The 26,547-nt window shown below is 34.6% G+C and overlaps 2 protein-coding genes across 15 annotated transcripts in view; one reads left to right on the plus strand and one right to left on the minus strand.

Annotated features, from left to right (window-relative positions):
• GPM6B (glycoprotein M6B) overlaps nt 1-4,780 on the plus strand; it is a 217,155-nt gene extending 212,375 nt beyond the window's left edge. For 4 of the 7 annotated variants that reach the window (XM_021007379.2, XM_021007375.2, XM_078146102.1 and 1 more), the window contains 2 exons: nt 80-145; nt 2,728-4,780. In XM_021007379.2, the coding sequence (XP_020863038.1) occupies nt 80-145; nt 2,728-2,877 (216 nt within the window). In that variant the 3' untranslated portion in view covers nt 2,878-4,780. Of the gene's footprint in view, nt 1-79; nt 146-1,047; nt 2,666-2,727 lie in introns of those variants that run through there. The other 3 variants (XM_021007380.2, XM_078146103.1, XM_021007377.2) reach the window with 1 other exon arrangement.
• A 2,327-nt stretch (nt 4,781-7,107) lies between these two features.
• OFD1 (OFD1 centriole and centriolar satellite protein) overlaps nt 7,108-26,547 on the minus strand; it is a 99,899-nt gene continuing 80,459 nt past the window's right edge. For 6 of the 8 annotated variants that reach the window (XM_021007367.2, XM_021007369.1, XM_021007368.1 and 3 more), the window contains 8 exons: nt 21,674-22,258; nt 20,250-20,394; nt 12,346-12,440; nt 10,777-10,896; nt 9,124-9,266; nt 8,202-8,339; nt 7,577-7,647; nt 7,108-7,252 (listed from right to left, as the gene is read on the minus strand). In XM_021007367.2, the coding sequence (XP_020863026.1) occupies nt 7,216-7,252; nt 7,577-7,647; nt 8,202-8,339; nt 9,124-9,266; nt 10,777-10,896; nt 12,346-12,440; nt 20,250-20,394; nt 21,674-22,258 (1,334 nt within the window). In that variant the 3' untranslated portion in view covers nt 7,108-7,215. Of the gene's footprint in view, nt 7,253-7,576; nt 7,648-8,201; nt 8,340-9,123; nt 9,267-9,691; nt 9,803-10,776; nt 10,931-12,345; nt 12,441-20,249; nt 20,395-21,673; nt 22,259-26,547 lie in introns of those variants that run through there. The other 2 variants (XR_013482726.1, XM_021007373.2) reach the window with 2 other exon arrangements.

The raw sequence follows: 26,547 nt of genomic DNA on the forward strand, positions 1-26,547 counted from the left end.
CCCCTAAGCCTTGTTACAGAACACGCTTAGTTCTAGACTAAAATGCTCATGTCGCTGCACTGCTGCTGCTCTCTCCTAGTTCTATATGTCCTATCACTTGTTCATCGTAGCCTGTGCTGGAGCTGGTGCCACTGTGATTGCACTGGTGAGTAACTGTTCCCCTTGAAACCCTTCAGTCTCATCTTCTCCCAAATATACAAAATAACAAAGCTTCCTTTTTAGCTTTTATCATCTTGCTGGATAAGATAAAACAGCACCATCATTTAGATAGTTAACTTTCACATTTGTAAACTCCTTGTGCTGTGGCTTGTTAACTGCCTTGTTACAGACTATGGATTTAACCTCAATTGGATAATCTAGAAAGAGAAGCTATCAGCAGAAGACATATCTAACCCCCTCCCCAGCCTATCGATTAGCACTGGCAAAATTATTTTGTTGAACTTTGTCCTGGGTTTCTTAGCTTCAAGAATAAACACATCCTGACTTGAAACATGACCTGTTCCTAGCCACAAAATCCTACATTTCTCAATGGAAGGATCTAATTAAGTTTGTGATGGTCCAGGTTTTATCAGGAAAGAAAAGCAGGTAAGATTAGTAAAACAAAGGGGTATCTCAGATCCTCTGAAGATTTCGTTACAGGCAAAGCTGTAATCATTTCTTCTGTTTGGAATCAACTTGGTTCTGTCCCTAGTTATTTAAAAGGTAGGAAAAGGGATAGAGAAGATAGTTTGGGAAACTGAAGGGAAGTACTTGTTTTCTTGTGCCACTGACCCAGTTCTTTAATCTTTAGTTGTTCTTCCAAATCTAGTCTATTTAATGGATACTTAAAATGGTATCAATTTGTCAGGATAGCATAGCATTCAAGACGTGTATATAAGTAAATGGGCAAAACCCCCCAATTTCTTGGTGAGGAAATCTTTTTGCTAATGGTTTGAAAGGGGAAACAACATGGAGTATTAACTGAAAATGAACAATTTTGAAATAGCTGAGGCTTTAGCTCTCAGCTGCCTGCATCTTACTGTCCTGTATTTTGTTCTCTTCCACCAGCTGATCTACATGATGGCTACTACATATAACTATGCGGTTTTGAAGTTTAAGAGTCGGGAAGATTGCTGCACTAAATTCTAAATTGAAATAAGGCCAATACAGAGTTTTAGAGAGCTACATTGTGTGGCTTGAACTACCACTGACACCATAGACTAAAACAGAGTCTAGATTTTGAAGTTTTGTGACCATAATTTGTAAATAGCTTCAATAAACAATTAGCACAGTCAATTAATAAAGTGACTTATTGTATATGAACTATAGAATGGTAAGATCTGGCTATTACCTATATTTTTGAGAGGATTCAGTTATTTTACTGACACTGGTAGCATCCTTTAAAGACAAGATTTTCTTGGGAATTAACACCTGGTTGCTTTTTTGAAAAGCACTTACTTCTAAGTCAAATACTGGAATTCTTGAATGCCTGCCTCATTCCTCATTTTTCTTCCTCACTTTTTAATCTGATTTCAAAGATTAAAAAAAAAATCTCAACACAAATGCTAAAGATGAGATGAAAGATAACCATTATAATTGAGGCTTCAATATTGCTTTTTTGTCATGTTTCTTGGGGAGTGGGGGAATCATTCATTTTAGAAAAAGTAATTTTCAATTTTTAAAAAGCCTTTAAAACATTTTAGCATGTTGGAAAGTCACATAGTTTGACACCAACCAAAAATTCCTAAACCCAGCAAGATAGAAATTTATATAAAACCACTCATTTATTTTTTCTCCATTAAAGAAATTTATATTTCTTCTGTTTTGCGCAACACAATCAGTCCTTTCAAACCTCCCTCACCATCACCAAAATAAATCAATAAATGACATCTTGAATCTTTGTATCAGTGCAGCAGTAACTGATTTCTCAGTAGCCAGTTCTTGAAATGCAAGTTAAGATTTTAATGGGAAGACAAATTGTGCAAAGTGTTGAACATCTCAAACATGTTGAAAAGGAAAGGTCATAAGATGCAGAATTGTGTTACAGGAAATACAAAGGAAAGGAGTTGGGAAGAAATATGGTTGTTCCATCAGCTGTAATGAGTAATTTTCTTATGGATTCAGACAGTGAATGAAATGAGAGTTCTAAAATGAAAAATGAAGCTGTAAACTGTCACCACTAAATTCTGTTAATCCAGAGACTGCATGCTTTGCTTATAGTTTTTAGTTTTGAGTTTTCACATTCATTATTTAAATTCTCTCATGTTAAAATGTAGCTTTTTCAATTATTTACACAAAATAAACAGTGTTTACAGTTTTGGGGGAGGGAAAATTTGTTCTTATCTACCTTGTAAGAAATGTCTTTGTACACCTACTTTAAAATCCAAACACCAACTTAGTGTACTCCCAGATTTGCGCATCAGATTTAAACACTCTCCAAGTGATAACAATGTGCTTTGCTATTTTTCACTTACACTTTTTCTTATAACCTTGGCCATTTAAGTAAGTTGCTCCTTGTTTATTAACTAACTTCTCTTCAGCCCATTAATATTAAATGAAATAGAAAGGCATGCTTGCAATTCAGGAAGCCATTTATACTGACCCTCTGATTCTTCAGTAGCAGAATTTGTGTATTAATATAGAATATCCTCCTCCCATTTTTATTAAAGAATGTCTATTAATCTGACTAGCAGCTTGCTTTGCCTTTTGACATGCTCACTAGCCATCATGCTCACCCTTCTCTTCCAGATCCACTTCCTCATGATACTGTCTTCTAACTGGGCTTACTTAAAGGATGCAAGCAAAATGCAGGCCTACCAGGATATCAAAGCAAAAGAAGAACAGGAACTCCAGGATATCCAGTCTCGGTCAAAAGAACAGCTCAATTCTTACACATAAACGTTTGCCAGAGTAATTCAGCAGAAGAATTTATAGCTCTGACAAATCATCAAATGGCTGCTCTGCAGTACAGATGTATATCCACGAAACAAACTAATATAGGAGTACAAAAACTTCACTGTCCAGCTCCTGGGACTTGTTTCTAGGAAAACCTTCCACTGGGTAAATCTTTCTTCCTTTAGAACAGATATTGGAGGTTTCATGTCAGCCATTTTAAAAGGCAACACTTTTGACACAGTGATTGTTTAACCCTTTTGAGATTAATGAATGGCATTCCCACATTTCACTTTGCCTCTATTGGTGTGGTCCCTGTAACAATGGGAATCACTCTTGCTCTTTAGTAGGAGCTCTCAACCTTCCAGCATTAGGAAGTTTATCTAAATACATATAAATGCCAATAATAACCTACCTATCAAGACCCCTTTCTGACAGCTAATAATTATTCAATTTTGGCTCATTTTTCATAAGGTGACTAAATTTATTTTTGTCTCCTAGTGAGCTGGCTTTCTGATTTGTCCACATACAGGACACATTAAATCCCTGAGCCAGTCAGACGGCAGCTATTCAGAAATGCCTCAATGACCACTACAATTCTGCCATACTTACTGCTGGAACAACCTAGATTCTCATTCATGGGGCAAGCCCTATAGAATTTGTTTTATACATCATTCAGTTTTAATAAAACAGTGTGACCCAATGTTTTTTTTCCTCTTCCTAAATGCCAGCTTTGCCTTAATGTAAATTTCTTCTAAATTTCTAAGAATTTATATAAGAGGAGATGACCCTGACTTCTTTATGGTACCTCATTTCACAAATTTCCTTTCTTAATTAAGAAGTGTTACCTTATTAAAATGACCACCATCAAAAATTATTCATAGATGGTCTAGATAGTGAGTTTAAAGCTTCATACCAGCTATCTAAAATCAAATTACAAGTAGGCCACAGACCTCCTGTTTTTCTAGAACTTGATACGTAAATTAAAATTTATATTTATTTTGTTTTCCTTAAATAAACATTACGTACGACCCCAAAAATGAAGTTCAATGTTCAGCAACAAAGCTGCTAGAGTTTAAGCCATTTAACAGAAACTTGCCTTTAAAATCATTGTGTTTCAGAAGCATTAAGTGATTACTGGGTATTAGTGATGGTAAATTTTGTGTTGTTCTTTATGAAATGATAAATATAACTGTTGGGTATATCAGTGCTTTTTAAAAGAAGCTACATAATACAAAGTTAACTACTGTATATTCATGTTTAAAGTTTAACTGTGCTTTGACTGTTTCCTGGATATTAAAACACATACCTATGTGAAAATGTAGAAAAATGAAAGGAAGCATACATTTACTTAGCTATAAAAACTCATCTTTAATCAGGTACTACATTTCATTTGGATCATTAAATTTAATTAATTACCTACAATGCTTAATTTAACCCTTTTTCACATTGGGGGAGGCTCTCTTCTATGTAGAGCAAGTGACAGAATAATTTAAGTGTTTGTTTTCCTGTTGCATGAAGGAGACTTAAATATTTTTCACAGCAGTGCAGGTGCTGTCATATAGTCCAGTGTTCTCATAGAAGAGTAATGGAGGCGGTGTCTTAAAGCCTAATTCTTTTTCTAAGTCTAGGTAGCTATTACTGGGAGTTTTTGAAAGTTTTGTTTTAAGTAGTCTAATATTTTTTATGTAAAGATCATTAAATTTTGCTATGTATAAATTTTTGTAACCTAACAGTGAATCAATATTTTCTATCAGTGCCAAGGGCTTCCTGTAGTTATATTCAAGTGTTACAATAAATATTTGTAGATAATAGAGCCAACATGTGTATGCTTATTTTAAGATTTTATCTAGGCAAAAATAGTTGTGGCTGTACTGATAGTAATAAAATAAAATTATAGCTTCCTTCATTTGGTGTTTTAGCATACATAAACCTTTTGACTTTGTCTTTGGATTGGCTGTCTTAAAGTACTATCATAACTAAACATTGAAATTTCGTACTAACTAGTTAAAAAATGTTTGTTGGAGGGTTGCATGTTTTGGTAAAAATTATATTTCAAGCAAGAATAACTGAAGAGAGCTCTGTAACTCATTGGATCGTGTTTTGCAAAAGCTGCATTTGCTATATGACATTGAGATCTCATAGTTCCATGGAACTATACATTTTTCAAATGAAATTTCATTGGTAATTACTTATGTTATCAACAGTGTCACAGTATATATATGCCTGAGAGTAACAGAGCCTAGACTTTTATTACAAGTCTTGCACAACTGACTAGGTGAAAGGACCTCAGGACGGAAGCAAACAGGAAGTTTCCCTTTTTGAAACTGTCTTAAGTAAAGGTGCTTCAAAGTTATGTATATTTATGATATACTGTTGTTATGAGTTAAATACATTCATCTATTATATAACAAATTTAACTTTTACAAATCCTAGGAACATCAGTTCCATAGAGTAAAAAGAAATGTTACCAGTGGGTGTTTTTTTTTTAATCAAGGACCAATGTGCGAACAGTAAGTCAATTCAGTAAGGTTTTATTTATATTTTTAACCATGATTGTGACTGTCAGTAATTGTAGATCTGAACATTTTCAGTATAATCTCAAGTCAGTATTTTACATAATGATACTTTGTAACCCAGGCTTAAGGGCTAAATCGACAGATTCTTATCTGTACATCTATTGTGAAGCATGATCAAATAATATATTAACTGTTCTCCTTGAAATCTAACTCTGAATCTTCTCATCAGATCTGACACAAAAGGTCCTACAGTGTATATATTACAAGCACCCTAATCATATTTTATACCTCCCTAAGTCCTTTTATAAAATTAAATTAAATCTCTTGAAATTGAATATGATTTATTTTAAAATTTTAAGCATTTATACCTTGGGAAATGTGAATTAATAGCACATAGTAGCAAGCAAAGAACTATTCTCCCAAAGTTGTGAATGGTATAAATGAATAGATTTGGAAGTCAAATAAAACCTTAAAGCACTTCAGTTATTCTGCAGGCATTCAAAAGCAATTACCCTTTTTTTTTTTAAAGTGAGGCAATTGGGGTTAAATGACTTGCCCAGAGTCACACAGCTTAGAAGTATTGTGTCTGAGGCCAGATTTGAACTCACGTCCTCCTGACCCCAGGGCTGGTGCTCTATCCACTGGGCTACCTAGCTGCCCCAAAAGCAACTATCTTTTTCTACATCAGTGACAAATACTGCCATTGATAAAGATAATTGCTTCTGAAAGTCTTTTAATATACCATGCTGTTTTACATGTTTTAATTCTTAAATACAGGCTTATGTTTACATGCATCAATATTTTTCTGTGTATTGGGGTTTCCTACATATCCTGGCAGATGAATGATTCATTCTTTATGAAATTTTAGATATCATAAACTTACACTAGCGTGTTTTTTTAATAACGATTTTTTAAAAATTGACTATATGATTTCCCTGTATTAGGAGAAAGGCAGTGTGACATAGACAGACTTGGAGTCAAAATGACCTGGGTTGAAGTCCTTCCATTCATACATATTATGTGTGACTGAGCAAATCATTTACCCTTTATGTTTGTTTCTCAGGCAAAGTTGCAGAGCAGTTGCTCTTCTGCACTGATAGAGGGAGTTCCTCACTGGGAGTTCCCTAGGCCAATGAAATTACAGGTTTGAATAACCAACAAACAAAAAAAAACTTTCTCATTTAGCTCTGAGCAAAATAAAACACAAGAATATAACTTTTCAATAATTTTACTATGTTGTATACTTATAATGGAAAGCTGATTTTTCTACAATTTTGATGTTTTCTAGAAGAATTAACTTTGAGTTCCAGGTTGTATAAGTTCCCTGAAAAGGTATGTAGTTATAAAGTTAGAGGGATATGGGAAACATGTATTTTTAAAAAAAGACAAGAAGGTTATGGATCTTGAAAGTTCAACTGATTAGCACTAAAAGTTAAGGTTTCATTGAATTGTTCACTGCAGATGGAAGATAATTTAATCTGTGTGCTTAAGTCTTGTAATTAGTCGTGTATATAATGGGGAAACATTTTATAATGGAAACATTTTAACAGAGAGGCAAATTGCTTCAATAACGCTACCAAAACTACATTATTTTAAAGGCAAGAGAAATACTAACTTATACTAATAGCACTTGTATAAATGTTTCTCAAAAAGTGCTTGAAGACAATCCTGTTTAAGAAATTAAGATATCAGAAAGAAATATGCGACCTCACACAGATTTCCTATGTAACATCTTTATTAAATATTCTGGCTTACAACAATGAAAACCTTGTCTAAATTTGATATAGCACACTGTTACCAAGTATGAGCCTGAGAAGCAAACCTCTCACCAGAAGTCATCTGGTTCTTCAGAAGCTGACAAACTAAATAAGAAAAGAGATGAAAGAATAAACAGACAAATTATTTCTTAGAAAGCATCTAGGAATTAAATGGTCAGGTTTCGGGTTTTTTGAGGGAGAGGCATATTTCTTTGATGATATGACTTATATACTATGGCACTCCCCTAACCTTCTTTATAATTTATTATCTAGACCATGTTCACTCAAACTTCATCTATATGACATCAAAACAAGTGGTCGATTCAGTGAAATTATAAAGAGCCCAAACACTATCTAACAGTTAAGAGAAACCTCTTACATCCCTTAAATTTAGCAAAGCTAGTGTTAGTTTTGCTTGGAATATCTTACCTATCAGCTTTATAGTTAGACAACAGGGTTTCTTCTATTGATGCTTCTTCCACAACCTCCTTTGTTGACCTCTGAAAAGGAGAGAAAAATAAATGTAAAATATTTTATGTTATCTGGTGTGTTACATAAATTTTGTAATTTATAATTACAACTAAAACATAAAAATATGAAAATTAAGACTAAAAAATAGTCAATAAATTAGGGCATTTAGTAGCATAGCACAATAATTAATTATAGTTTGTATTCTCAAGTACTTAAGTGAGGACCTACAAAGTACTGTTATTACAACAAGTTTTAAATATTTTAAATACAAGTGTATTTAAAAATTTCTTAGTTTTCCCCCAAATACAAGGCTTATATAGAAGTAGGCAAGGACTACTATGCTTTTCCCTCTCTAAAATAAAAAACTTTAATTTCTATTAAATTGTGTTATCTGATTGTCATGACATATAACTGAATCAAAAGCCACAGAAGTTCCTAAGAAAAATTTTAAATATGTAAAATGATTATGGTTAGTTAATCTCTTTCATGAGATAATATAATGCTGCCATTATGAATGTGGTTTTGAAGTTCTAATTTATTTTACCCTCTCCTCTCTTAACTGTCCTTTAAAAATTCTTCTCACCTTATTTACTGATTCCTGCTCTTTATTCTGCTGGATGATTCTCATATATTTTTCTAGAGGGTTTACAATTTCTTTGTTGATTTCTAAGTCTTTAATATCTTTTTCTACTTCACTTTTCAGTGACTCTTCAAGTAATTTCTAGAAAATAAAATTGGTGAGAATTTCTTTTCACAACAATTAACACTGCTTAAGTACCTATGAAGTTCAAGGGAAAACAGTCTCTTAAGGAGCTTATAACTAGTGAGATAACATGTATATACATGCTATATAAAAACATTAAAAACAGATACACAGTAAGCTGGAACGGGAGGGCACTAGGACCTGGGGGACACCAAGAAAGACCTCATAAAGGAATCTTCAAAGAACAAGGGGTACCAGATGCAGAAGGGAGGAGGGAGAGAATTCCAGGCAAGAGGGACAGTTAGTGAAAGCACAGTGACAGAAGATAGGAGTGTCAGATGTAAGGAATAACAAAAAGGGACATCTCATTGGAATTAAGTAGTCTGAGGCCAGGCAATGAAGACTATGCCAAAGTTGATATTTGAACCTATAAGCAACAAGGGAGATAATGGAGTTTACTGAGTCGAAGGGATACACGGGCAGACTTCAACTTTTAGAATATTACATTGGTGGCTATATGGAATATAGAGCAGAAAGAAACACAAAAATGGAGATGAAATAAGAGGCTATTTTTCAATGGTTTAAGCAAGAGAGGAGGGCCTAGCGTGGTAATAGCATGAGTAAGGAACATATATATGAGATGTAAAGAGAAAAATAATAAAAATTGGCAACTGAATATATAAGATGAATGACAATGAAGAATAGAAAAATGGCTGCCGACAACAAGATTTAAAAAGACATGTTCTAAGTAAAGGAAAATATTATTCTATACAAACACTTGGTACTAAATAGTACTTATCACCATTTCTTGATCTAGTTTTTGTAGTTCTCTTTGTTGCCTTTCAAAAGTTTCTAATCTTTCTGTCTGCCGCTTTTCCTCTCTCTCTTTCCATTTCTCTTCCCACTTTTCTTCTTCTATCTTCTGTTCTTCTACATCTAGCATTACTAGAAGAGAAAAATGAAATCCACATTCTGAGGTGGAAGGGATTTTTAGATTAGAGATCATCAAGTCAACTAACTCATCTGACACATGAGGAAAGAGACTCAAGAGAGGTTAAGTAACTTACCCCAGGTTCTGACTTCCCATGGTATCCGAATGACTTACCATACTCTTATCTCCCTGAAATAGCTACCAACTCATGCTTATGCCCCACAATCTTTTTCCCCATTACTGTAAAGTGATTAAAATCAGGTTAACAGACAATTCTTCTAAGATTTCTTCCATTTCATTAGAGCCACTAATAAAGTCACATTTGCCAGAAGGGCCAGTGGCCACAGTAGGGGGTAGGGAGGACAAGTCATTTGTCACCTTCCAAAGGATAGGAGAGATGATTTATCAATTTCATAAACAGAAAAGAATACAACCTTACCCCTAATTCATCTTCTCCATGAAGCAAAGTGCCAATGCACTGGAAGTTATCAGTTTCATTTTGATCTCTTTCCTCTGCTGTATAAATTAATAACTCCTTTGGGGTCATCAACTGCAAAGGAGTTGGGTGTGAAACTCAAGGGTTCATGCTACTTTGAACCAAAGAAAATAATTACATCTACAGAGCAAACTGTGCCCTAAAGGGCATACCATAGTTCAAAGTTTATGATTTTCGCTTGTTTATTACCCTGTATTATCACAAGAATCACTCCTGAGCTCCAATCCTGCATCACCAACTTCCTACTGGAAATCTCCAAGTGGATGGAGTGTTTTCTCAATCCCCTCAAACTACCTTAGAAGTATCTATATAAATGTTGTATTCTCAACACCACTTCCCCCCCCCCCCCCACACACACACACGGGTAGAACAGAATATCCTTGTGGCCAAGGACTGTTTGCCATTTTGGCAATGTACCCCCAGTGGCTAAACACTGCCTTGCACATAGCAAGAGCCTGAAAAAATACTTACTAAAATTATTTTGTGTAATTCCTAGCTCTCTTTACTACAAAAAAGTATAATTCATCCATCAGAAGCAGAATGCATTAAAATTTTTACACCTAAACATACTTTCTCCTTTAATAATTATATTCATTCATACATATCATTTAAATCAAGACACTAAGTGAGATTGTTTGTATGTTTAGAAGATTGAGATAGTAGGTAATTAGACAAAGTGTGTCCAAACTAAGGATAGCCTATTTGAGGGCTTAAGTATTTTTAGAAAGGGGAAAAAAAAGATAGTAGTTCTGACTCAGTACAGTTCTACAGAGGGCAAGAAGTAGATGGGTAACCTCAAGGGCTAAGGGAGGCAGAAATGGATAAAGTTATGTATGCTGTTCAAGATTCCAAGATTTAAGTTTTCTTAAAATAATTTAAAAAAAATTATAAAATGATAATTATTTAATATACTAAAATTTATTAAATCTAAATATTTTCTCAGTAACTATCTCAAATTAAATCACTTATTCAAGAAGCTTTTTATTTCAATAATTCAATATTCTATTAATTTTTTAAAAAAAACTTACTTGGGTCCTGATGCAAAGTAGTTATTGTTGGCACAGCGTCTGTGACATTGTTAGTGGGAACCATATCTCCCATTGGATATAACACATCCATTTCAAGTTGCTTTGGAATGTTCCCACCATCTAAAAGAGGTTTGGACAATGGCTCCATTATTCCCTAATTATAACAGAAGGGCAAAAGAACAGTTGCAGTGTGTGGGAATAACTGGTCTTAAAATACTTTCATTTCAGGGAGCTAAATAAGTAAGCAGGTCTCTACCAAAGATTTGATGAAAAACGTTAAGACTATATATACTCTTAGCTATAAACACAGGATTACTTGACAGTTTTGAAAAAACCTGATTATAGGTTCGTAAAAGTTTGAGGTTAATGCTTGAAAGAATATCTATTTTATAAATATTTAAAAAATAAAACTTAAGACAAACCAACAAAATAATTTCTATATGGAAAAAAATCCATGACTTTCCAGGCTGCCGACAAAAACACAATGACCCATAATGTTTTTAAACAAAACCATATATTTCAGAATCATATTCTTCTTAAACCAGCAGTTTTTAAGATTCTAGAAAAGAAACAGTATGAATGCTCATCATTAACCCCTTATTTAACCAATTTTTGATACTTTCCACACCTCAATCAAAATTCCCCCAGGTTATAAATTAACATTAAATTATGAAACTTACAGTTATTTTATATATCAGAATTTTGGATCTGAAAGAAACATTAGAGATCAAAATGAAGGCCCCAAAGTCTTCACAGACCCAATTAATAGTTAGGCCAGAGATAAAAACTCACTCTCCTGATTCTAAGGACAGTGCCCTTTCCACTAAAGCTGGGTTTTATCCAAATGTAGAGAAAACTGAGCTCAGTATAATCAAAAGAAAAGCAAAATTTTCTGGTCTATAAAAGGAAAAAAATAAAACATTTGCTTTTGATATAATTGTTATTGAAGTAAATTCCAGTTTTATTCAGGCTTTGGATCCTTTCGATAATTTCTTATACAGTGACTGACTTTAGGGGGAAAAACTAAATGACTAATTATTTTTCATGAATATATTTTTTAGACTTTGGTCCCCATATCCCATAGGAAGTGTTTCCCAACTACTCATTAATTTGAGTGTCTTCCCTCTTATTGATTTCCTATTTAGCCTGTATATAGCTTGTTTGTACACATTTGTTTCCTTCATGAGAGCAGAGACTGTTTTTTCTTCTTTTTATATCCCCAGTGTTTGACACATAGTAGCAATAAACCTTAATAACGGTTTATTCACTGACTGGCTAACAGAATGCTAAATAGGAAAGGAACAGAAGGACCATCTAGTTCTCCTTGTTTTACAGGAAGAAAAGTAACTTACCCAAGGTCACATAAATTAGTTGCATAGGGAATAAGAGCTCCAAAAGATCAACTGAAAAATCTCTTGCCCTTTAAAAAGAGTCTAAAAGTAAATGATCTATGTATAAAGAATATGAAAGCATATAAACCTATATTGCATAGTAAGCATTTTCTAACTCCTATTTACTTATAGTGGGTATATTTCACTAAAATTATTAAAGGTGGTAAACAGAACTTACATTCTAAAGAAGATTCATGTTGAACATCTTCAATGCCTGATTTCTCTCCATTTGAAAATTCACTTATATCTTGATCAGTGTGCTTCTCAGAATTACTAGAAGAAATAAGATTCATTAATGTAAAAGTCAAAAGCACAGTTGGATAAAGATGCTTTCTGCCTTAGAACACTACACTAATTTACCTCTGGGCTATACTCATTGTCATCTCTATGTAGTTGCTAAAAGAATTCTTTCAGATACATTTTTAAAAGCTGTCCCAGGACCAATGTGACAGATCCGATGACCATACAAGAGTGAATACTTGAGAACTCAAAGCTTATTCAGCACTGCCTGTATGCTATTCTTACTCTGAATTTTTAAAAATACAGTATATAAAATAATTTACTTTTAAAGATGACAAGAAATATAGCTACAGAATCACATATGTTTAAAAGAAAAAAAAATTACATTCAACTTTTCAACAGTCACCCCTCGTTAACTTATTATCATTTCAGAATTACAGGTAAATGGTACAAAAATCACAAGGCCTGAACTACATAGGTTTTAATGTTGTAACAGCTTTTATGTTTCAAAATAAATTGAACTCTTACCTTAAAAAAAAAATCTGTCTTGTTTTCATCTCTACATAGCTAAGAGACCCAAAGGTCCAGAGTGCAAATACCTAGAAACACCTTTCCCTAGACAATATTTTGTGAGGCCATTCAATGCATACTAAAGGCAAACACTAAGTTCAAAATGTGGACTGTATTAAGCAGAAACAAACCATAAAATAAGTGAGAATTACACATTACAGGCATCAGAACATGAAAGCAGGAAATTCTACTTTTTATATCTACAGTAGTTTTTCAGAGGACCTAATCTAATATTACTTGAGAAAATTAAAAATTACAAAGAGAGAAACATATCCAATCCAACTCCCTCATTTTAGAAGATGAGGAAATTGAGACCAAGTATTTGTATGATATGGCTTGATGATAAGAGTTAAAACCCAAGCCAAGATCTACACGTGTTAAATTTATAAGTATAGCATCATTTTTTTATTACCTCTTTCACTCATTTGTTACATGCTGCAGTTTGTTCACAACCCCACAACCTAACATTGTTACCATATTTTCACTCATTTTCAATTTTTCATGGTCTTGCTGCCATTTTTTATAAAACCATAAAATAAAACATGAACCACCATAACCTCACTTACCTGACAGTCTCAACTACCAAGAGCACAGCAAGGAAGTAAGCAAAGAAAGCCCCTTTTTACCAAGTTCAGCTTGTTTCCTCAGAACAGCGTTTCAAGCACTCATCTACAAATCTTGACTGTAACAGTACTTTCCCCACAACAATCCTATGGACTGCAATATCTCACTTTGCAGGAAAAATTACTGAGGGAGTTTGTGACTTGCTTATTGGTTATAGAGCCTGAAGAAATAGAAGATAGACTAAGGACACTAAGCCAAATGAACAAGTGGTTCTAAATCCAGGATTCTATGGTTACATCCTTTAATTACTTTATGGGGCTTCAGCAGGGAAGCAGAAGATGTCCCTACACCTACCTTATCATTCCCCTCAAAACATTCCACTAAGAAAACTTCCCTATTTCTTCTGAAGGCACCACCATTCTTGTAGTCTCCCAGCATCTTAACATCAGTATTATTCTTAATTCCTCACTGTTTCATAACCTACATATATATATATAATCAGTTGCTAAATTGTGGCCAGTGGGAACACAGGCATGCCTTGGAGATGTTTCAGGTTCATTTCTAGAACACAGCAATAAAGCAAGTCACACGAATTTTTTGGTTTCCCCTTGCAAGTAAAAACAAATGCTTATACTATACTATAGTTTATTAAGTGTGCAATAGTAATGATGTCTGGGGGAAAAAAACCGTATACACATTAATTAAATAATACTTTATTGCTAAAAAATGCTAACCATCACCGGGCCTTTAGCAAGTCGTAATCTTTTTTCCCAATGGAGGGTCTTGCCTCGATGTTTATGGCTGATGGTGAGTGCTGAAGGTGGAGGGGACTGTGGCAACTTCCTAAGATAACAATAAAGTTTGCCACATTGACTAACTTTTCCTTTCACTTGAACATGTAGAGTCTATAGGTTATTAATCAGTCTAATTTCAATACTCTTGCGTCTCAGAGAAGCCACAGGAGAGGAAGAGAGATGGGGAATGGCCTGAGCAGTAAACATACACACATTTTATCCATTTGCCACCTTATATGGGTAGTTAGTGGTGTCCCAAAACAATTACAATAGTAACATCAAAGATCACTGATTACAGATCATAACAGAAATAATAATGATGAAAAAGTCTGAAATACTGTAAGAATTACCAAAATGTGATACAGACACAAGGTGAGTACATACTATTGGAAAACACAGCCACATATCTTCAATTTGTAAAAAACATAATTTCTATGAAGCACAATAAGCAAAGAACTTATCACCTCTCACACAGACTACTCCAACAGCCTCTTACCTGGCCTGTCTGTGTGAAGTCTTTTCTCCACTCCAGTCCAGAGTGCCAAATGCCAAAGTGATTTTCCTTTAGCACCCATGTGACCATATCACTCAATAAATTTCAATGACCTCATACTGCCTTGTCTTTAGAATCAAATATAAACAAGTATTTGGTTTCAAAAGCCATTCAGAATATGAGTAATTCCCCCATTTGATAAATGGTCAAAGGATAAGAAAGGTTTTCAGATGACATCTTTAAACAAACAATAAAAAGTTCCTAGTTTTATTTACTAATTAAATGGGTTTTTAAAAAATCGACTTGGTTACCAACTTTGCCAGTCTTATCTTTGGTTTTAGAATTTCTAATGTGGAGTATTCTAATGCGGAGTATTTTCTAGTTCTTTTAGCTGCATGCCTAATACATTGATTGTTTTTTATTCTGATGATGACTGTTTAGGGACAGAAATCTTGCCCTAAGGAATTAAATCCTCTCTATTGACATTTGAATAATTTCTTCAAAAGTCCTTTTCTGATTATAATTGGTCAGTAAAGGATAGGTTTCACATTTTTGTTTTTCTGCATTTGTTTAAGAGGTATAAAATCAATTTTTATAAAGGTGCCATGTACAATTGAGTCACACATAAGCTCCTTTGTAGTCTCCTTCAGTAGTTACCAGAGATCTATCAATGTTTTCTTAAATTCTACTCAGGTTCTTAACTTTCTTCCTGTTTATTGTTCTGTTAGATTTGTGTAGGTCTGAAAGGGACATGTTGAGGTCCTCAACTAATAAAAACCAATAAAATTAATAAATCATTAACTAATCTAATTTTTATTTTATTATTATTATTTTTGGCTAGGCAATGGGATTAAGTGACTTACCCAGGGTCACACTGCTAGTAAGTGTCAAGTGTTTGGTCTGAGTCTGGATTTATTTGAACTCAGGTCCTTCTGAATCTAGGGCTGGTGCTCTATTCACTGCCACCTAGCTGCCCCAATCAAATTTTTAAAAAGAGATAAAAATCAAACAGCCAAAAGTGAGAAAGGAAAATTCACAAGTGAAAAATAAAGTATTAGAAACTATTTTGCCCAAAAATATTCCAAGAAAACTGATAAATAAAAATATAAAATACCCAGATGAATAGAATAATACAGAATTAAAGTAGTCTAATTTCAGAAAAAGAAACTAAAGAAGCTATAAATGAACTCAAGTAAAAAACTCAGGACCAGATAGATTTACAAATGAATTCTATCAAGCACCCAAAGAATAACTAACTCAAATATTATGGTGTTCTCAATAGAGGTAAATAAGGGAACTGGTCAAATTCCTTCTATGACACAATTATGGTCTTGATACCTAAACCAGAGATAGACAAAGCAGGGAATGAGAATTATAAACCAATATCCCTAATGAATGTTGACTTTTTAAAAATACTTAGTGAAAATACTTAATACTTAATAAATATTAGTAACACTTAATAAAATATTAGTAAAGAACTAAAACTGATTAGCAAAGAGGCCACTGCAATATATTAAAAAGATTATATGCTATGATCTGGTTGAATTTATATTTAAAAAAAAAAGAAAAAAAGAAAAAAGGGAGGGCTTGTACAAAGTCTTCCAGAAATTACGTTTAAGTAAACCACTATGTAAAACCATATACCACACTAAGTTCCAAATGCATACAGGACATAGATGTAAAGGTAATATCATAACAAATTAGAGGAGCAGGGAAGGAAGTATCTTTCACAATTATAGATTAATGAAGAATTCATTACCAGACAAGGGGTAGAGAGGATCATAGAAGACAAAATAGGACAACTTTGATTACACAAAAATTTTTTTGTACAACTCAAAGTAATGCACTTAAATTTAGAAGAGAAAGAATTAACTGGGAAAAGGCTTTGCAGCACGTTTTTCTGATAAAGTTCTAATATCCAAGACATATAAGGAACTGATTAAAAGATATAGAACAATTATCTCCCCTCTGACAGGTAAATGGTCAAAGGATTATAAAAACAAATTCTTAAGGAAAGAAATTCAAGCTATCAATAGCTATATTGAAAACAGTTCCATTTTATACCCATCAAATCTACAAAAATGACAAAAAAGGAAAATAACAATTGCTGGAGGGGCTGTAGGAAAACAGGCACACTAATGCATTATTGTTAGAGCTATGAAATGTTACAGCCTTTCTCAAACACAATTTCCAACTATAATAAAAAAGAAAATCATTACAATGTGCAACACCTTACACAGAAATATCAACATCAGCCCTATGCCTCAGAGATCAAATAGAGAGAAAAGACCCAAATACACAAATATACTTATAACAGCTCTGTTCTGGAAAAGATCTGGAAACTACAGGGGTATCCATCAATTGTGGAATGGTTGAACAAATTATTCCATATGAATATGATGAAATACTATTGTACCATAAGATGTGGGAAAACCTGAACTCATGCAGAATGAATCAAGGAGAACAATTTGTACAATAATAATACTGTAAAGAAAAATAACTTTGAAAGATTTTACAAATCTGATGCCAATGACCAAACAAGGCTCCGTAAGACCAATCATAATGCAGCCTACCTACCTCCTGACAGGGAGGTAATAGTCTCAAGGTGGAGAACAAAACATACATTGTAGATTATGACCTAAGTGGATATATTTCACTTGACCATATATATTTGGTTTTAATATTCTATTTTTCCATTTGTTTTTTTAAAATGGAAGTTGGGAGAGAGAAGGGCACTGGCAATAGTATGGTAAAAACGGGGTGGGGGGTGTGTCATTGAAGCAATAATTCTTTTAAAAATATATTAATTAATAACTTTATAATTTTATGGACAATAAAATGGCCCATTTACAAAATAAATCAAGCTAGCTGCTTCCAAAAAAACCTACATATGAGAGTTGCATGAAAAAGACTTATGCTTAACAGCTATGCCATACTTAACTGATTAGTACATAAAAAAGAACTTATCTTCATATAGCATTTAAAGGTTTATCAAGTATTCCTCATAACAACTTCAGAAGATAGGTAGTATTAAATATTATCCCCATTTAACAGATTAAAAAATTGAGGCACAGAGAGACTTTTATTATGTCATTCCACTGCTCACAAAGTTTCAGTGACTATTACCTCCAGGATAAAATGCAAACTCCTGTTATTTGGCATTATAATATGGTTCCACATTATTCTACTACATTCCAGTTGAAATGGCCCACTTACCACTCATGATTATTTATCTCCATCTTACATATTCCTTACATAGGATGTCTCCCATGCCTGGAACGTTCTCCCTCCTCATCTCCTACTTTTGAAACCTTTAGCTCCTTTTTAAAGACTCAACCTAAGTGCAACCTCATATGACAGGCCTTTCTTTGATTCTTTCAACTGTTAATACCACCAAAATATTTTGTACCTAAAAGCTACATTTTCAGAAACTCAAGTCTCATTTCCCTTCCTCTCTAATGTCCCCAACCCCACATCAATTCAATGCAACTCAGTAACATGCCACGACTCTGCTAAGCACTGGGGATATGAAAAAAAGTCAACTGACAGTCCCTGTCCTCAAGGAGCTCACAATCTCATGGGGGAGACAATACACAAAGAAATATAGACAAAGCGAGCTATATACATGATCAGCAGGAAATAATTAACAGTGAGATTAACACTGGAATTCATCGGGATTGGGGAAGGCTTCCTGTAGGAGGTAGAATTTTAGCTGCAACTTAAAGGAAGCAGTCAGAGCAGAGGAGGGAGAGCATTCCAGGCATGGGGTACAGCCAGAAAATATGTCCAGGGTTGAGAGATAAAAACCTAGGATACCAGCGTCACTGAAATGAAAAGCATGTGGGTAGTAAAGCATAAGAAGAAGGGAAAGGAGGAGGCTAGGTTATGAAAGGCTTTTGAATGCCAAAGAGTATTTCGTATTTGCTTCTGGAGGCAATAGATAGCTCTGGAGTTTACTGAGTAGGGGGTAAAATGATCAGACTTGCATTTTAGGAAAATCACTTTAGTGCCTGCAAGATGGATTGAAGCAGGGAGAGACTTGAAGCAGGCAGACCCACCAGCAGGTCACTGCAATTATCCAGGTGTGAGGATGGGAGTCTGCATTTGAGTGGTGGCAGTGACAGAGGAGAGAAAGGGGTATATTCAAGAGATGTTGCAAAGGTGAAGTCAACAGCCCTTGGAAATAAGCTTGGTCATCACTAAGCAATCTAACTAATGTTCATGTCAGATCACATCACTCCCCTACTAAAAACCTTCACAGTGGTTACCTATTACCTACAAGATAAAATACAAATTCCTTAGCCTAGAGTTCTTAGGCTTGGTGATATCACAATATTCTCCTTCCTGTACTCTTTAAATTGATGACTGTATAATTTTAATTTTCTGATTTTATCAGATTTTCTCCTACCTGGGCATTAATGGATAGTGTCCTTTATTTCCAACTTAGACTTCCTTTCCTTTCTTCAAAGTTCAATTCAGGTTCTACTTTTTCCATGAAGCTCCCCTTTGATTCTACCCCACTGCTAGAAGTAAGCCTTCCCATCCTGAATCTCTCACAACTCTGTCTGATTTGTACTATTTACTTCTCCTCCTACTTCTATTACAATTATTTGGGTACATGCTTTATTCTTCTATATATTATAAGCTCCTTGAAGGTAGCAACTATAGTTTTTAAAAATATTTCCAATGTCTATTTCAGTACTTTGTATTTTTTAGATACTTAATAATTGTTCATCAAATGAACATCCATTTTGCTGGAAAAAAAAAAAAGCAGCATCCTTCATGATGTCATTAATAAAAAGACCTTAGTTTTAATTACAAGAAGGAGTACACTCATCTGGCAGTTCCCAATATCAATGAAATCTCTGCTCCAGTGCCTAATTCCTATATTTTGTATATGGATATGTGTACATGTTAGTTTACATAACAGAATGTAAGCTCCTTGAAGCCAAGGACTAGTTCTTTTTTTGTCTTTGTACCCCTAGCACTCAGCATATTACCTGGTATAAAGTAGATAATTCAACCAAAGTACATTCGATTAGTTAAATTCTACAAACCGCCCCCTCCCTACCAAACAGTTAATAAATGTTCATTTGAGGGACAGCTAGGTGGCCCAGTGGATACAGCATCAGCCTTAGAGTCAGGAGGACCTGAGTTCAAATCCAGCCTCGGACACATAATACTAGCTGTGTGACTCTGGGCAAGTCACTAAACCCAACTGCCTCACACCAAAAAAAAAAAGAAAAAGAAAAGAAAGAAATGTTCATTTGAAACAAAAAATTTAATTTGAGAAACTTATTTTGGATTATGCAAATTATATATTTCTACACAACCTTTAATAATGACTAGAAAACCTATGTCTAACATTCAGAAATAAAAGTGAAATTATGTACTTCAAACAAACATGAGTATGATCTTTACCTTGACTTCTGTTCACGATTGCTTGGTAAGCAAGCAACTGAGATGTTGGGAGCCGATACAGCAGACGAAAGTTGGGTTGTCCTTCGAATTGGTGATGGAATTTTGTCACCAAGGTGACAGGGAGACACAACAAATGACCCATCACCTGAAAGGTATAATCTTGTATTTCACTATATGTTGTAAATTTCTTAGGAAAGACATTAAGACTATTTTTTGAATTGCTATAAAAATATTATAAAACAAATATAACTAGTTTTTTATTATCCAAGGAATAAAAATTACCTGCTCCCTCACATTTATATGGTACCTGAGTATTTATAAATTACTTTCCTCCCAACAATCCTATAAGGTATCTAGTATATTGCTAAGGGTGAACTAGAACTATAAAACATATACCATATAGAATGGTACAGATGGATAGAATCATATTATCCTGGCCAACTGCCCTTATCTTAAAAATAAGAAAACTGAAGATCAAGGTCACATAGCCAAATACAGAGAATAACAATTTGGATTTTATGATTTAGTCTAGAACTCTTTCATAGGATCACAATTCAGAGCTGGAAGGGATCTCAGAGACCAGAAAGTCCAACACACTCATTTTAGAATTGAGTAAACTGAAGGCCCTTCTACTGAGTTCAAAAACAAACAAATCCTATTTTTATTGATACACATTATTTCATTATATCATTGACTCTCAACTATTTAGCTTTAAGTTTCTCTTTCCTCCATTTGACCCCAAAACTTCTTTAACTGTTATCATCTCTAGAAATGATCCTTCTTTTTCCAGATACATTTATTAAATAGGGTGTTCCAAAAGTCTTAAGACTTTTGGGACATCTTATATAGGAGTATCCCACGTAACACTGTTGTGTCCTAAGTTATTCTGTAGTAACTGAAACATAACTAAAAGTCGCCATGCTATGAGATCTCCAATGTAATATGATTCAGCAATTATGACATTTCCTAAGGAACTAAATGCCCCCTATAACAAATAGCTAATGTTTTGTTTTTGGAATCAATTGATGCTAAGCAGGGTATGCCTATCATACAAAATTTAATCAAACTTACATCTTGAGTTAAACTTCAATAATAACACTACTATAAACAAAATACATTTTATGGCTATACTCTACATATGCATGCAAATATTTAAGGGCAATGAAGCTGACTCCACAAACATATATCTATAAAATTATGAACAACTTGTTTACAGGTATTCTTTATCTTTTGAATAGTCAAGTCAACAAGTATTTATTATGTACCTACCACTTGCCAGGCACTGCACTAAGTGCTTGGGATGGAAAGAAAGGCAAACAATAACAACAACAAACGAACAGAGAATAGAGAATTGGTTATCTCAACTATTTTCTCAGATTGTAGCAGCTCTGTGAAGCGAGATATTCATTAAGATAGCAGCTCACCTCCTACATACATTTGGTTATTAAGACTTCTCCTTGCTTTTGGACGTGGAGTAGAGGAAAGACGTCTAGGGGAAGAGGCTCGCCTTTGCTGTGGAGTTTGGTTATCAGTCATTCCATCACCCCTTTCATCTTTAAGACTGCTGAGTGGAAGTTGCTCAGAAACAAATTTGTCCTCTGCAAACATAATTTCGTCATGACTGCTACTACTCAGAATTGCTGGTAAAAGAGAAGGAGATTGGCTCCTTGCTGGTGAAGGGCTTTTCACTGTAGCTTGAAAAACTCGTTGCTGGTAATTCCTATAGGCTTCTTCCAAGTACTCTGCCTCTTTCTCTAGTTCCTTTACCCTTGCTTTGGTAGTAGCTACAAATTCAAGGTCAGCATCTGTAGAAGCATTCTCAATTCTGGTATGCTGGCAATACTTGCTCTTTGGAACATCTTCTGACTGAGCAACATCAGAAAAGAACTGATTCTTCAAGAAATTATCTATGTAAATATCATGAGGGACAATCTTGTCACTTGTGAAATCAATGACTGACCGATCAACCAATGATGGCTTTGGGTTTCGGTACACTTCATTCTCTAAAGCTAGATATTTAAGCATTGAAAATAAGAGCCAATTAATTTTGAGAAAGGAAAAATCGTCTAAAAAATAAGGTTATAATAAACCTTTTAGGATTTGTTTTTTTTAAATACGAAATTAATAAAACTAATTAATAAAAGTGATTAATTAAACTAAATTAATAAAACTAATTAAAAAACTAATAAAACCAAAGAGAAAATTCACATTTCAACAGTGTTTTATGGCTTCTACATATATCTCATTTGATCCTCTAACTCTTGAGAAAGTACTATTATTGCCATTTTTATATATGAGAACATTAAGGCTCAGAGAGGTTAAGTACATTGTCTGTCAAGTCACAGCTAGCAAGTGGTAGAGTTAGACCTTAAATCCAGGTGTTCTAAGGCTGTGTTGAATGTTTTTTCCACTACAATATACATACATACACACATACATATATATGTGTGTATGTAGGTACATGTGTGTGTATACACACACACACACACATATACACACATACACACACAGTCCTGCAAAAGAAAGGACATTTTTATTTTTAAAATTCTTGAATTTCTGTTGCTAATATTCACATAGCACCTAGGACTAAAACAAGTGCCATTAAACTCATATTAAAAGTGAGTCAGTTCTATATAGGCCCCATAATAACTACTGCAGTTGTGTACTATATAAATCTATTTTGATTTCTTCCCCAAATTTAATACAAATATGTGAGTAGAACAAAGTAACAATAAGGCCTAATCTCAGGTCAAAAACTTTAACACATGGCACCAGAATGTGTTTCAATGCTTTGATGTTGCTCTCTGCAGCATTTAATAAACCATTCCAACACAACTTAGTAGCATGAAGTCTACCTACTGTTTTCTTCCTTCCTTTTAAACCTAGAAGTCTGGGGGAACTTTTAATGAAACTGTTAGGTGCTATGTAAATATAAAGTACTAAGTGCTTTTATTGATATAACCTCATTTGATCCTCACAATTTGTTAACTTAGGAGGCAGGGGAGACATTATACCTATTTTACAGATGAGGAAAGGAAGGCAAGAAACTAGGAGAACTGGTGCTAGATCTCTGATTCTAAATTCAGTGTACATTCCACTATACTGAGCCAATTTGGCTTCACAAACTTTTCCCTATATATGGAGTTGTCTTGGCCTGAGAGGTGGAGAGACTCCTCAAAGACCAGAGTACAGGATGGGGTCATCTGGAATGAATTCATAGACACAAGCTTTCTTCAAGTCAAGTCGGTGAAGATTTATTGTTATACTTTTCAGCAGGCAAGGATTCCCTGCAAGAGACTGAGGACAGAGCTAGGATTTATATGGAAAAGGTCATGGAAAAGAAATGCCAGGGATACTAATTAGATAATCTAAAGGTCCAGGTGTCTTTGGGAGCTATGGATGGGAAAGTGTAGAGAATATACCAGACAGGGAGGGAGAAGTCAGAGGATCTTGGGAATCTGGTGGGAGAAGAGTCCTCAGGCCAGCCAGGGACAAAAACTCCTTGGACCATACAAGACAATCCTCTCTCTCTCTCCTGATTAGAGAATGCTCTGCAACAAGGAGCTTACTAAGGAACTGGAAGGGTTCCATTTGGGAGCAGCCCAGCACTCTCTCACCCAGCTTCGTGTCATCAGAGAGAGAGAGAAGTGTTTTGCTAAGGCCCACCCATGAGTAATTGCTAGGGACAGTGTCCTTAGGCTGGGGGAAAACTGACAGGGATAGTATTTCTGAGGCCAGGGAGAAATTGGGGTCCAAGCACAGGTACCCAAGCATGCCATCATTGTTAGAAGACAATGTTACTCAAAATAGTATTTAGCTGATAATGAATCAAGTTCACTATAGGACTGGTTAACGCATGAGGTAAAGAAGCTTCCATGAATGTCTGGTTCTGTGGCCAAAGTCTAAGGCTAGGTTTGGGCACGCTTGCATTTGACGGAAAAACAAAAAAATGGGGTAGAGGAATGAAATACAGGACAAAAAATACAACCTAAGGGAGGAAGTGACTGCTTTGCTATAAAAACTGGTGACTTTGATTTGGTATTTTGATATAGTTTGTTTTCTTCACTTAAATGAAATTAAGAATTTACTAACATTTTCAAGATCTAAAAATTTTTAGAATATAGAAAAGTGAACCCAAAATATGAGATTTGTACATGGGTTTGATTCACAGTCTTTCAAATAAACTTAACTTACTCCATTCTGTAACTATATGCATTGTTAAAAATACAAATATAAATGAATGCATATAATCAGACATATAGTTCCTTTACTTTAAGGACCCATGATTTTTTTTAATATTATTACCATAACTCCTCTATGATTTAGTACACTATATTCAAGAAATGTTGCAGCTTCTGCCAATTTAGGAATGACCCTCTCTGAATTTAACTAGGATTGCCCTCAGATGACACAGTCTTTAATTTGTAAATTAATTATGTAATATGTAAAGTTATAATAAATAAAGTTATAATAATGTTAATATGTAAAGACTTTCTAGCTTGGCAAAACTTGTCAGAGTTTAGGTTCTGGTGGCATAGTCTTTGAGAGTAAAACACAAACTCCTCAGGCCTGATATTTAGGGCCCTACATTCTAAATAAATCAAAGTATTAGCTGTTCCTTTAATCTGAGTCATGCATTTACATGCCTGGACTACACTTTTTCCCTCATTTCTTTCTCTCATGTTTTCCCTGATAAAATGTAAGCTTATCTGTCTGCCTTCTGTTTTCACTCCCAGTGCCTAGTACAGTGACTGGCAATGGCAGGTACTTAATACAAGCTTATTGACTGAATGACTTTACCTCAAGGCTCAGTTCAGGTGCTACTGCCCATGAAGCTTCCTTAACCCTCTAGTTGTTAGTGCCCTCTTTTTCTTCTCTACTCAACTTACCTGGTATGAAACTCGCCGTATTTCCCCAGGAGAATATAAGCTCCTTGAGGATGTGAGGAGCTGTTTGGGGATTTTTTTATATCCTCAGCACCCAGTATAAAGTACATACTTAATAAATATTTGTGTTTTGAATTAAGAGCTCCTGATTAGGAATCAAAGCAGAGCTTGAGATGAGAGAGTTCATAGATATAGTGTATTAAATCAATACCAAAGTAAATCGGCAAGGCTAAAAACAATTTCTGGTTAGTCTTCAAACACCAAAATTCACTTTCAAAAGATACACAAGAGAACAAACAACTTGCAAACAGGCAAATGCAATGAAGTTCCAACTAATTTATAAAACTGATTGGAAAGATGTGATCAAGGATATGTAGCAATCAGTGCCTGTCTCACTACTGAACAGATTTGTACTGTGATCCTTGCACATCACCATGGAGAAGGGAAATGCAATTTCTATTTGAATGATCAAACAGATGTATTCCTCTAAAAGAAAAAAGGCTTTTGCTAATGATGATGATATTTACATAACATTTAAGGTTTATGAAGCATTTTACACACATCATTTCATTTATCCATAAAACAATCCTAGAAGGTAGTTATTATTATTATCTCCAGTTTACAGTTGAGGAAACTGAGGCAGAAACACAGCTAAAGAGTATCTGAGGCTGGATTTGATCTTCGGTCGTCCTGACTCCAGGTGCAATGCTCTGTCCCCTGCTCAACTTAGCTGCCTACCTACAATAATAACAGTGGTAGTTCACATTTATAAAGCCCTATAAGTTTTACAAAGTATTCATTTATCTCATTTGACTTTTATAACAACTGTGCAAGGCAGGTTCTATTGTTATCCTCATTTTACAGATGAAGTGAAGCTGAGAGGTGAAGTGACTTGCCCAGTCACACAGCTATTAAAAGTTTTAGTTAAGATTTGAACTTGGGTCTTCCTGATAACCAAGTATGGAGTTCTAACAAGGTTGGGGGATCTGTGGCCTTCTAGGTCCTTGGGTGTGGCCCTTTCAACTGAGTCCAAGTTTTACAGAACAAATCTTGTTATTAAAGGAATTTGTTTTTAGAGTTTGGATTGAGTCTAGGCCATCTTCAGCTCCTTCATTCTATAGTGAAATGAACTATAGTAAATAAAATAGGTGAAAAATCTGTCGCTCCAAAAGATACAGGAGCCTACTAGTACTACAGAGTAACACTAAGACAATGAAATGATCACTAAGTTGTGTGCATGGTTTGTCCCTCATTCCTGAAGAGGACCATGACAACAGAAGATGATGACATGACTTGCAATTGAACTGGATTTAAGTGAGGGAGGGCTCTGCAAAGTCACCACCCTCATTTTCTTCTCTCAAGGTTGGTGGGGTACCTGCCCCGCCCCCCCAAGATGAGAGGAGGAGATGAGC

Source organism: Phascolarctos cinereus, unplaced genomic scaffold (assembly GCF_003287225.1).
Source record: "Phascolarctos cinereus isolate Bilbo 61053 unplaced genomic scaffold, phaCin_HiC Scaffold_726;HRSCAF=1367, whole genome shotgun sequence".
Classification (NCBI taxonomy): Eukaryota; Metazoa; Chordata; class Mammalia; order Diprotodontia; family Phascolarctidae; genus Phascolarctos; species Phascolarctos cinereus.